Raw genomic sequence first — 12,899 nt, 5'->3', positions numbered from 1 at the left:
AGACAAAGACAAAATATACTAAGTATAATTCTCTTTCAGACATCGACTATAATATAAAAAATCCACAGGATAATTTTAAAAAAAAACAACAACCAGGCAATTCAATAACCTATCTACAATAATGACAAAAGTATCCTCCCCATTATTTTCTCTTCACATTATCCCATGACTTCTCATCCTCAAAAGAAATTCTGACTCTCCAATTTTTCATAATTCCATTTGCTTTTTGGAAGGGCGGGAGGTTTGGCAAAAGAGTGTAGAAACAAAAACTAAATCTCTAAAATGTACATAAAACCTGAACTTATCTTCGAGGCTCAACCACCAATCCAACCAGAAAAGCAGACCATTTAAGATAATTACATCTTGCTATTCCAAAGTTATCTATGCTACTCCACAATTTTGTACACAATCATTCTTAATTCTCAAAATTGGTTGTCCTTGCCTTTTGTTCAAAAACATTGCTCCTATTTTTCTTCATTCAAATTAACAATTAAGAATTTTCAAATTAAGCTGTAGATTATTTTTAAGTACAGAATTTGAAGTTAAGACACTATCAATTTATTTAATGGTACAAATGCTTTCTCAGCACTAGTGGGTTGATTTACTGAGATTTCAAAAATCTTGAGTTGTTCATATCCCCCCCCCCCCCGTGTGTGTGTGTGTGTGTGTGTGTGTGTGTGTGTGTGTGTGTGTGTGTATAGATATAGATATAGATATAGATATAGATATAGATATAGATATAAAAAAATGTTTTTCCTGATGTGTGACAGAATGATATTATCAGGCTCTCTGGCCGCAAAAATGGCCAGAGAGCAGGAGGATGGTAAGCATAGCGAGCAAGGAGGCAGCATCCTAATTTAATAAAATTCTATGAAGGGAAAAAAGACAGATTTCCCCTCTGTAAAATAATTCTAATAAATCAGTTGGATACTAATTTTACCAATTAAATAAGACAAACAAATTTCTCTAATGCTGATAAAGCATAGTCAATTTACGATCTAAAATCTTGAATAAAAAGATATATTTTAACCAGTTTCTTCAGCCTACCTAAACACTGCACAGAGACAATGGATTATGTGTGGATACCTAAGCAAAAATTGCTTCAGCTGGGGATAAGTTTATAACTGAAATGCTATCCAATGCAAGGTTTCTTTCATATCTTACGGGAAGCAAAAGAGATTTGTCTAACCAAATTAACAATTGGCAATCAGTACCTTTACTGAACACAACTAAATGTGTCTGCCTTCAGCCTCACCTATTACAATGCTGGACTTAACTTTTGATGTGTTAATGTTCCTTAGATTTTTATCTAGAATTATTGAAATATATACCTTATCATTTCGTTCATGATCCCTCATGTGGCGCTGGAACTGTGTCACTTTTGGAAAAGATAGCAAACAGATTTCACACTTATGGAGGTTTGGTACCTGGAGGGAACAATTACCGCTCTCTGTATTCAGTGTCAGAACACCATCTGCAAAATAAGCATAAAACACTTTTGTACAACATTATATTTTCATTTTTTAAATCATTGGTTTTTAAAAAATACAAGTGTACTAAGATGCAGCAAAGACTAGTGGAAACTTTCACAGGATTCTGACTATGCTAGATTTGCAAGATCTCAGGAACAGGAAGGAATATGTTCCTGCTTCAAATGACCCAAAAATTCAGCACCATTCCAAACTTTTTAGGTCCCTACCATTTGTAGATTTATGGCCACACTTTTCTCTTTATTCTTAAAATTGCTTTTTTTTTTCTTCCTTCTTGCTGGTGTATGAAAGGTCTACAGAAACAGGGGGAAAAAACAAAAAACTTGCAAAAAGCTGACAAATGTACAAAGTAAATTTAAGAAAAAAATTCCCTTCCAATCTCTATAGTTATAGTGAACATGTTTACTTTAAAAAAAAAAAGATTTGGGGTGACCATTTAAGACAGTAGCTAGTATTCCTGAATGTACGATGCCATTTTCAAATGTGCACCTAGATAGTCATACAACAAACACTTCACTCTCCCTAAACAAAAATCAATAGAAACAAAACAAAAACAAAAACAAAAACCAAACACAAAAACTTCAGACATGATTACACTACTACTGATTTTTTTTTTCTAATTTCAAGCTTCTTTTCTCTCCCCCATCCTTGGTCAATGAGTCTCTCTCCATTTCACCAGTCACGTGTTAGAGTTGAGTAGCCAATACTGATTGCTCAAAATGATTGAGAGACATGCAATCAACTATAAATCAGAGTGTACTTGCACTTACATTCAAAAGAAAAGTAAGAATTTTATAAGTCAACCCAATTAAGATTCCATTTTGCTTTCCTGCTGTGAAAACTCAGAAGGTGATGTAACCTCTGCAATGTAGATCGAGGTTTGTGTAGCCTGGTGTAGGAAATGGTTGGAATATTTACTCTTGCGGGAATTCTGCACGACTGCACAATACAACATTTTGCAGACAGGAATGTAAAGCGCACAGAATTTCCTTTCCTCCTCACAAATGAGCTGCAGTGCTGTTGGCTGCCATTAGGGGCAGCAGGACCTGGCAGAATCCAGCTCACACATAAAAGACACCGTCAGGGCAAGAAGAGGGACCTTGAGGGGTTCCTGGCAGCTGCTGTTCCCCATACACCCTGAGGGAAGAGGCTGGCAGCACACACACAACTTCACACAACCCTGCGACCAAGCATGAGGATGTTTTCTCCCTTTGAATCCTTAAACTCTGAAGGAGGTGGTGGTTTGGGTGCATTGACTGAAGCGACCCTGCAGCTAGGCTCAGAGGCATGTGGGGACAGAAACAGGGAATGAGTTGTCATAGGAATTCAATAATCTACTCCTGGGGGAATATTTGTGTGTGTTTGTAATGTTTCAGACATACCTGACCACTGATATTTTGAAATAAATTACCCAAACAATTAAAATTGGCATAATTAACTAGTGTTATTTTGAGAAATAAAATTTGCATAATTTTAAAACACTGGGTGGAGAAATTTTTTTGGGGGGGTGGGGAGGGGGGCACAAATCCTACCAAGAGTAAATATTATTGAATCTTGCTTTATACCTAGCTGTTCTTAAAAATTGTTTTATCAACTTATCTAAAATGGATCTCTCAGCTTTTATGGAAATTTAAATTTTGGGAGACTTTACATGACAATAAATGTTATCACATTTGTTTTTAAAAAATTAAATTGAAAACTCAGTTGTAGGTTTGTAAAAAGAATCTGGTTTAAGAGCCTTAGAAGCTTTGCTCACAAAAAAAACCTCTGAAAACTAAATTGATTCATGTTATACTATTGAAGAACACTTTAAGGAGTGGTTTTTTGTAAATATACAATTTCTCCTCCTATCAAAAGAGAACAAAATATGTCAATGATGAAAAAGAAATAAGAGGAACATTTACTAGTTACAAAGCATAAGATGAGGGATGTGAGGGTATGTGTAGACTACATGCCTCTGTTGGCCCGACATAGTCAATGAAGCGGGGGATTTAAATATCCCCAGCTTCATTAAAATAAAAATGGCCACCGCGCTGTGCCAGATCAGCTGATTGTCAGCACAGCGCAGCAGTCAAGATGCAGATCGGTCGACAGGGAAAGCCTTTGTCGACCGCTCCCTTATGCCTCTTGAAACGAGGTTTACAGGAACGGTCAACAAAGGCTTCCCCTGTTGACCGATCCGCGTCTTGACTGCTGCGCTGTGCTGACAATCAACTGATCCGGCACAGCGCGGTGGCCATTTTTATTCTAATAAAACCAGGGATATTTAAATCCCCGCTTCATTGACTATGTTGGGTAGCCTATTTTACATGCCTCTGCCAAAAGAGACATATAGTCTAGACATACCCTGAAGGACTAGTTGACAAGTTGCTCCCTTCCCCTACCCCCGCTTGCTGCCTCTATCAGAAAAGCAAAAGAGGAGAGGGTATTCAAAGAGGCAGTGCCGCTTGAAGCCTGGGGCTAGATCATGGGCTCCACGCAGCACTGCCGCTTTGAAATACCGCATGCAGTCCAGGGCCAGCTGGGGTGTCCCCGGGCTGCACATGGCGTTTCAAAGCAGCAGCACCGCATGGAGCCCTGGGTCAGTGGGGGACTCCCCAGCCGACCCCTAGGCTCTGTGCCGTGCTGCCGCTTTGAAATGCCTCGGGGAGCCTGGTGTCAGGCTCCTTGCAGCATTTCAAAGCAGCAGCCTTGTGGAGCCCAGGATCAGCTGGAGTCCCCAGCTGATCCCAGGCTCCATGCAGTACTTTTACCTTTGCTACACTTCAAAGGCAGAATAGCCCTATCGACTAATTGAATTGTCGATGCAAAATGCATTGACTATTAGATTAGTCTATTAGTCGCTATTTAACATCTTTAGGATGAAGTGGTAGCTCCCATTGTTCTGTCCCCACCACCTGACGACACATAAGAAGCATTTACTAAGCTAACAGTTAAGAAAGTCTGGACAGGTTAGGATGCTCCCCCACCCTCTTTTGGGGGGGGGGGGGGGAGAACGGGGAAAGACACAAATAAAAAGGAGTGGTAAGGGGGCATTCAGATAAACCAGAATTTCTTGGGACATAAGGACCAGCAAGAGCAACACATCAGTCCAATCAGTGGCTCCTTGTGTGTTACTGATTCACTTCAAGGTTCTAGTCTTAATCAAAGAAGCCCTACGTGTCTTGATTACTTTTTAAAATAATTTAGTTTGGATTGCAGGGTCTCCACAAATAGGGATGTAAAATCTTATTTAATCAGTTCACCAGTTAAATGGGGTGGGCAGCCAGGCTGGAGCACCCTTGCCCTGGGCAGGAGGGGGGCTGCTCCAGCTCCTGCAAGTTAACCATAACTGGTAAGCATGAGGATGATGCTTGCCAGTTAACCATTCACATCCCTATTCACAACAGTTGCAAACCTAAGAAAAGGTTCCAGCTGAGAGAGGTCATGCGACAGGGATTTCAGCAGTAAGACCTTGGCTGTGAAAACAATCCAACCAGAAATCAGAATGAGCTCAGAACTAACCATCTTAAGAAGAAATATGAGACCTAATCTCTGTGCACTTGCTCTGCCAAATAAGAATGATGCCGAAGCACTGGTGAGTCGGGATGTTAAATATTGGTTAACTGAACAGTCAGTGTGTGCCCTAGCCCCACTCCCGAGGAGCTCCCTCCCACTCCATACTGCTACCTCTGTGAAGTGCCAGGCAGGAGCTGGTCCATGAGAGGAGCCAGTTTAAAAACCAGCTCCCCTCATGGATCAGCTGCCTGTCACCACTCATTGCTGCCTCTGATACTGAAGCAGCAGTGCTGGGTGGCAGCAGGCTCTGTCGGTGTGGGGGGGGGGGGGGGGCTGAGCTCCCAGACCCAGCACAAGCCAGAACTAAGCAAGGCTGCCTGCCCACCTGGCTCCTAATACACTTTAAATGCATAGCCACAGTGGAGGTAGGACCCAGACCCAGTGTGAGCCAGGACTTGGCTGGGCTGCTGGCCAGCCTACTAAAAAAATGTACTAGCAAGGGAGAGGTAGGGAAATGCGTGTAGTCTATAGCATTAACCTATAAGATTTTGCTTATCGGTTAACCAACTACACTATTACATCCCTACTGGTGATATGCATTAAACACATACATTATTTATATACAAAACTTAAACCTACTCCACACTTTCACGTACAGATTTATTCAGTGCACTCTAGCCCCACTCTTGTGGAGCCTCATCCCAGGAGGCATACCTGGGAGGTCGACAAATGCCTTTGATGTCGACCGCGGAACGTCCAGACTACCACGCTGAGCCGACAAACAGCTGATCGGCTCAGCACGGCAGCCATGTAAATTTAAATGAAGCGGCGATTATTTAAATCGCCGCTTCATTTTCCTATGCCAGGTAGTCTAATCTACATGCCTCTGTCGCCAGAGGCATGTAGTCTAGACGTACCCTAAGTCTCTCCTTTTTTATTATTATTACTTGTGGTAATAAATACTAGGGAATACCTATTTCATCTAAAAGACTTTCAAAATGGGTATGTGACCTGCGTATATTAGGACTGCATTTAGTATAACTAAAATGAATCCCACTTCAAACTCCCAATCTCTTTCTACCACAACACAAGCAACATCACTTGCACGTTTAAGCCAAGTGCCTATGCTGGAGATATGCCAGCTTCCTGAGACTTTACAGAATCACAGAGCTGGAAGAGATCTTGAGAAGTCTTCTAGTCCTATCCCCAGCACTAAAGGAGCACTAAGTATTATCTGGATCAAGCCTGACAACTCTTTGTCTAACTTTCTCTTAAAAATCTCCCACAGAGATTCCAGAAGTTCTCTAGGCAATTTATTGTGATACTCAATCAACATGACAGGAAGTTTTTTCTAATGCCCAACGTAAACTGCCTTTGATGCAATTTAAGCCTATTGCTTCCTGTCCTATTCTCAGAGGTTAGCAAGAACAATTTTTCTCCCTTCTTGCAACCACCACCTTTTACATACTTAAAACTGTTATGTCCCCTTATAGTCTTGTCTTCTCCAGGCTAAACAAACCCAGTTTTCTCAACCTTCCTTTATAGGTCATGTTTTCTAGACTTTTAATTCTTTTTGTCACTCTTCACTTCCAATTGGTCAACACCTTTCCTGAAATGTGGTGTCCAGAACTGGACACAATACCCCAATTGAGGCCTAATCAACATGGAGCAGAACAGAAGAATTACATCGTGTCTTGCCGACAACATTCCAGCTAATACATCCCACAATTATGTTTTTTTGTTTTTTTTACAGTAGTGTCACACTGTCAAATCATAGTTACAGTGTGGGCCACCGTAAATCTAAGACCTTTCTGCAGTACTCTTTAACAAACATTTCCCATTTTGTATGTGTGCAACTGATAGTGCCTTCCAAAGTGCAATATTTCACATTTGTCCATACTGAATTTATTCTTATTTACTTCAGATCATTTCTTCAGAGCTTGAATTTTAATCCGTTCCTCCAAAGTAGGTTACCGGTAATTGGTTATCCAGTAAGCCTTACAAGCATGCTTACCTTGTAACCAGAGGGCTGGGTGGGAAGGAGCAGTCCCCCACCTGCCATGTTGTCTCACCCCAGGCAGCCAGAGTAGTCCTCTGCCCACAGGGCAGCGGGATCTTGGCAGGTCGGAGGAGTACCCACTTGTGGCATGGTGGGACCTCAGCCAGCCAGCGCAGCACCTCCTTCCATCCTCCTATGGAGGGCTAGACTAGAGGAGCCCCCTGCCCGTGGTAGGCTGGCTGAATCCCAGCTGCAGAACCCCTGCCACACAGTTAACCAGTTCAATTATTACAATTCTATCTTTTTTAATAGATATTTACATCCTACTCCAAAGAACCTGTAATCCATCCCACTTGGTGTCATGCACAATCTTTTTATGTGTACTCTCTATGCTATTATCTAAATCACTGATGAAGATATTGAACCAAACCCACAACTGATTTTTGCGAGACCCCAGATGATATGCCCTTCCAGCTTGACTGTGAACCACCAATTACTACTCTCTAGGAATGGTTTTTCAACCAGATATGCATCTTTCTTATAAGCAGTTCCATCTAGGTTGTATTTCCCTAGTTTATGAAGTCATGCAAGACAGTATCAAAAGCCGTACTAAAGTAAAAAACCCACAACTACCACTTCCCCCTATCCACAAGGCTTGTTAAGGAGTCAAAAAAGCTATTAGTGTGGTTTGACATGATTTATTCTTGCTAAATCAGTGCTGTTATCTGTTACTTATCACTTTATTTTCTTCTAGGCATCTCCAAACTGATTGCTTAATTATTTGCTCTATTATCTTTCCAGGTACTGAAGTTAAGATGACTGGTCTGTAATTCCCCAGATTGTCTTTATTCCCACTTCTTTAGGTGGGCACTATATTTGCCCTTTTCCAGTCTTCTGAAATCTCACACATCTTCCATGACTTTCTGAAGATAATCACTAATGGCTCAGATACCTCTTGGCTAAGTCTAGACTGGCATGATTTTCCACAAATGCTTTTAACGGAAAAGTTTTTCCGTTAAAAGCATTTGCGGAAAAGAGCGACTAGATTGGCATGGATGCTTTTCTGCAAAAGCACTTTTTTCAGCTGTCTAAACTGGCCCTTTTGCACAAAAGCATTTCCGGAAAAGGGCTTTTGCCTGAACGGGAACGTCAAAGCATTTGCGCAAGAAGCACTGATTTCAGACAGTAGAACGCCAATGCTTTTGCGCAAAATCAAGCGGCCAGTGTACACAGCTGGCTGCCAGTCTAGACGCAGCCTTTCTGTCAGCTCCATGAGTATTCTAGGATGCATTTCATCAGGCTCTGATAATGTAAACATCTAAATTGTCTTGATTATTTTTAACTTCTTCCTTCCCTATTTTAATCTCTGACTGGCATACACTAGGTTAGGTATCCAATTGCTGTTAAACTTTTTGATGAAGACAAACAAGTCATTTAAGCACTTTTGCCATTTCCACATTTTCTATTACTATTCCTACTTCCCCCTTCAGTAATGGGTCTAGCCTGCTTCCAATGTATCTGTAGAACATTTCCATGTTATAATTTATGTTTCTAGATAATTTAATCTTGTTTTGTGCTTGGCCTTTCTAATTTTGTGTATTCAAATGTAAATTCAATGCAAATTAATAACAAAATCCTTTCCCAGTATGCAGCTTAAACACCTCTTCTTTTGATTACAGCATTTGTTCAGCAGCAAAGTGAAACCAACAAGACTTTTGTCAGTTTCTCTTCTGCTCTTCAGAGATCTGCAACAACAATAAACCGTGCTGCTGCAGTTTTGGGAAAGCTTTGAACAGCAGAAAGGAGAGGAAACCAATTTAAAGAGGAGTAAGACCCAGAAAAAAAAACTAGAGGTAGAGTAAAGCAGTAGAAACAGCATCTACTCCTGCCTCTGCGTGAACCAAGTACTCAAAGACATGGTAGAGTACTGACATGCACTTTCCATTCCGTAAGTACACACTTGAAAAAAAAAATTTCTTCATTTTAAAATGCTGACATATCGATATTTAATTTTGATATTTTAAGGCAGGGGTGGGGAACCTTTTCTGGATCAGGGGCCACACACAAGACATGGCTTCCAACTGAGGAGAAAGACACTCCCCACATTCCCTTCCCAGACCTTGGGGGGGGGGCAAACTAGTAGATTTTGTGTGCTCCAACACTGTGGGGGACTGGAGCACCAGCACAGGTTCCCCAATGCTGGGGAAGGAGCTGAACTTCAGGGGCACGATCCAGGCAAGCTGGGAGCTGCATCCATCTCTAGGACTTGAGGTTCCCCACCCATTTTAAGGCAATTCTGATTTTCAGTTTCACAGCAAGGCTGCCTGCATGGCTGCGGTCTAGTGATAATGAAATACAAGAAGCTCACCATGGGTGTGTCTAAACTACATGACTCCGTCCATGGAGCCATGTAGATTAGGCTGATGGCAGAGGGAAATGAAGCCGCGATTTAAATAATCGCGGCTTCATTTAAATTTAAATGGCTGCCGGACTCTGCCGACCAGCTGATGATCAGTTGATGGTCGGCAGATCAGGGCAGTCTGGACACGCCGCAGTCGACAAGGAAGCCTTTGTCGACCGGCGCAGGTAAACCTGGTTTCACAAGGCATACCTGCGCCAGTTGGCAAAGGCTTCCTTGTTGACCGTGGCGCGTCCAGACTGCCCCCAATCTACCAACAAACAGCTGATCATCAGCTGGTCAGCAGAGCACGGCAGCCATTTAAATTTAAATGAAGCCACGATTATTTAAATCCCGGCTTCATTTTCCTCTGCCGATCAGCCTAATCTACACGGGCTGTGTCTATACTGGCAAGTTATTCCGGAAAATCAGCTGCTTTTTTGGAAAAACTTGCTAGCTGTCTACACTGCCCGCTTGAATTTCCGGAAGAGCACTGATGATCTAATGTAAAATCATCAGTGCTTTTCCGGAAAAACTATGCTGCTCCCGTTCGGGCAAAAGTTTTTTTCCGGAAAACTGTTCCGGAAAAGGGCCAGTGTAGACAGCACAGTAGTGTTTTCCGCAAAAAAGCCCTGATCGCGAAAATGACAATCAGGGCTTTTTTGCGGAAAAGTGCATCTAGATTGGCCACAGACGTTTTTCCGGAAAAAGTGCTTTTCCGGAAAAGCGTCCTGCCAATCTAGACGCGCTTTTCCGGAAATACTTTTAACGGAAAACCTTTTCTATTAAAAGCATTTCCGGAAAATCATGCCAGTGTAGACGTAGCCATGTAGTTTAGACACACCCCATGAGACTAGGGATATGTGATCCTTGTAGGAGCTACCTGAAGAAAAAGCTGTGCTTTCTGGGTAGAGCGGAGAATCCCAGCTTGAACCACAAGGCCTACTAGGCCCAAGTCAAGAGTAGAAGATATGTAACTCATTGTTGGTCCTCAGCTTCTCTTTATTTTCCCCTTCGTAGCTGGCAGAGTAGGCAAATGTCCTCTCCTCTGTAGGCCTATGTTTTTAATCCCACTCCTGTCCTGCAATATGCTCTCCCATATTGTTTCTTGCATTTTTATCCCACTTCCACCCGCAAAAATCTTAGATCCTGAAAAACCCCAAGAGACAGATTCCCCTGTTCCTAAAAAAATGGTTAATATTATAAACCAACAGTATTCAAATTTTACCATTAAAAGAATTTTTAAAAAAAATCTTGATTTACATCATGCAAAATTCTTTAACTACAGTTATAATAGACATCAAATCTCTATTGACCACTTAAATTTAAATATGAATATCTTCATTTAATAAAAGAAAAATTCATTTACATTACTTAAATTATGTTTCTGGGAAAGATTTAATGTTTTCCTGAAAATTATTCGAATCTGGTTTTTTGGGGTAGATTTGTTTTTTGCTGAAGGGTGCGGGGGAGGCTGTTCACTCAATTCTGCCCGTAAAGTACATTTTACATGTTTCAGCAGTACCTTTGAGATCACAGCCCAGTTACAGGATTCTAAACACAGATATCCTTTTCTAGGTTCTTTTCTTGTCTTAGAGCCAAACAAGTCCCTATCTTGCTCTCCCTAGAAAAATCACATCCTTGCAAGGAAGCAGATTAGGGACCACTCAACCTATCCCTATCACTGATGAGAACTTGCATGAAGATGTGTATGCCAGCAGGGGAAATATCATACCCTTAGCCTTTAGCATACAAACAATCCCAATTTCAAGAAAACGAAGGCCATCTAATATTCATGACATCTGTTTACTGGAGATCAATGAAGGAGGCACAGCAAAAGCATAGCTGTTCTGTGTCATTAACATACACTTCTGTATCTTCTGTAGAAGTCAGCCTCAACAACACATGGATTAGTTACTTGTAGACCAGGGCCAAGAATGGCAGTTCTGTTCTGCAAAGCATTTTGAGATTATTTTTTTTAATCTAAACTGGAAATAAAACAAAATTATTTAAAAAAAATCTCTACAAAAAAGGAAATGTTTTGGAAAAAAAACAGAAGATTTTGTTTTGCTATTTTCTAAACAACACTCTACCTAGTGGTCTGAAAGAAATAGTGGAAACAAAGCTCAAACAACTGGGTCAGCCACAAACTTCTTCAGCCTGAAGTGAACAAGGAACTGGTTCCCTGTGAGCCCTAGAGGTACAAACTCAGACCAGGCTTCCAGACACTCCCTTCTGATCACCTTAAAGGCCGCTAAGCAGCCAAAGAGCTGGGACTTCCATAGCTCCCTGATCCCCTGGAGACTTGGGACTATAGGGATGTGACTACAGTGCAATTACAAATCCATCACTGACCTGTGCCAGCTGACTTGGGATAAGGGCCAGTTAAATAATTATGTAAACATTTGGACTCATGCTGGAGTCTCAGCTCTAGGACCCTGCAGCTTGGGAGAGTCTCAGAACTCAGGCTGCAGCCTGAGCCCAAACATCTACAGCACAAAAAGCCCTGCAGCCGGTGCCCCAAAACCCCAAGTCAGCAGGTGTCAGACATATCCTAGGAACTCCAAGTCTCTGGGATAGCTGTTGGCAGTTTACTATAGAGCAGTGGTCACCAACCAGTAGATCGGGATGGGATCTACTGGTAGGTCTTGGAGCCTCTGACAGGTGATCCGGACTGGTTTAGCCAGGAAGCTATCAAGTGCTGGCACTTCAATTGCCTTTCCACCCACTATCATGCTGCGCCTGCCCTCTACTTGGAGCTGGCCCCCTGGGAGCCTCCTGCTTGCTGTGCAGGGTGTGGGAGGAAAACAGGGGGCGAGGGGGCACTGATGCCCTCCTCCTCCACACTCCTGTACAGAGAGAAGGGGATGGAGGGAGCTTGGCAATGCAAATCTCTGTCACTCTTACAATCACACACTGTCCTTCACTCTCAACTCCCAATTCCACACATACATGGGGGACTGTTGTTACTTCTTTTACTGCTTGCAAAAGGTGTTTGTTTTTGTTTGGTTTTTTTTTGACTGATCGGTGCATTTCATAATTTTCATTTCTCTCACGCTTAAATGTAATTCTTTGAGTAGTGAGTTCTGAAATGCCTAACCAGTCATGGCTGGAGTAATTATCCCTGTGGTAACTGCTGCTCCTGGAAGTGGCTGGCATGTCCCTGCAGCCCCTGAGAAAGGCAGATCAGGAGGTCTCCATATGCTTTCCTTGCCTGCAGAAACCATTCCTGCAGCGCCCATTGATCAGTAATGGGGAACTGTGTCCAGTAGAAGCTGTGGGCTCAGTGCCTGATAAGCAGCAGCACATGGCACCATGGAGCTATTGCTGCACATGCCAGCTGCTTTCCGGAGTGGTACAGGGCCAAGGCAGGTAGAAAGCTTGCCACTTGCCACCATCTGGAAGCTGTCTCAGTTAAATAGTGCCCAGCCAGAGCCTGCTTCCTGAACCCCTGTCCCAGCCCTGAACCACCTCCTACACCCAACCTCCTGCCCCAGACTTGAGTGTCTCTGCA

At 42.3% G+C, this 12,899-nt stretch overlaps 1 protein-coding gene across 20 annotated transcripts in view; it reads right to left on the bottom strand.

The window, feature by feature from the left end:
• ZNF236 (zinc finger protein 236) overlaps positions 1-12,899 on the bottom strand; it is a 221,643-nt gene that overhangs the window by 200,262 nt on the left and 8,482 nt on the right. For all 20 annotated transcript variants that reach the window (XM_075921084.2, XM_075921086.2, XM_089776349.1 and 17 more), the window contains exon 2: positions 1,332-1,474. In XM_075921084.2, coding sequence (XP_075777199.1) covers positions 1,332-1,358 — 27 coding nt within the window. In that variant the 5' untranslated portion in view covers positions 1,359-1,474. The remainder of the gene's footprint in view (positions 1-1,331; positions 1,475-12,899) is intronic.

The sequence above is a fragment of the Pelodiscus sinensis genome, chromosome 2 (assembly GCF_052426305.1).
Source record: "Pelodiscus sinensis isolate ZL-2025 chromosome 2, ASM5242630v1, whole genome shotgun sequence".
NCBI classification, from domain to species: Eukaryota; Metazoa; Chordata; order Testudines; family Trionychidae; genus Pelodiscus; species Pelodiscus sinensis.
The sequence above is the reverse complement of the archived record's forward strand: the minus strand, read 5'-3'. Positions and strand labels throughout refer to the sequence as shown.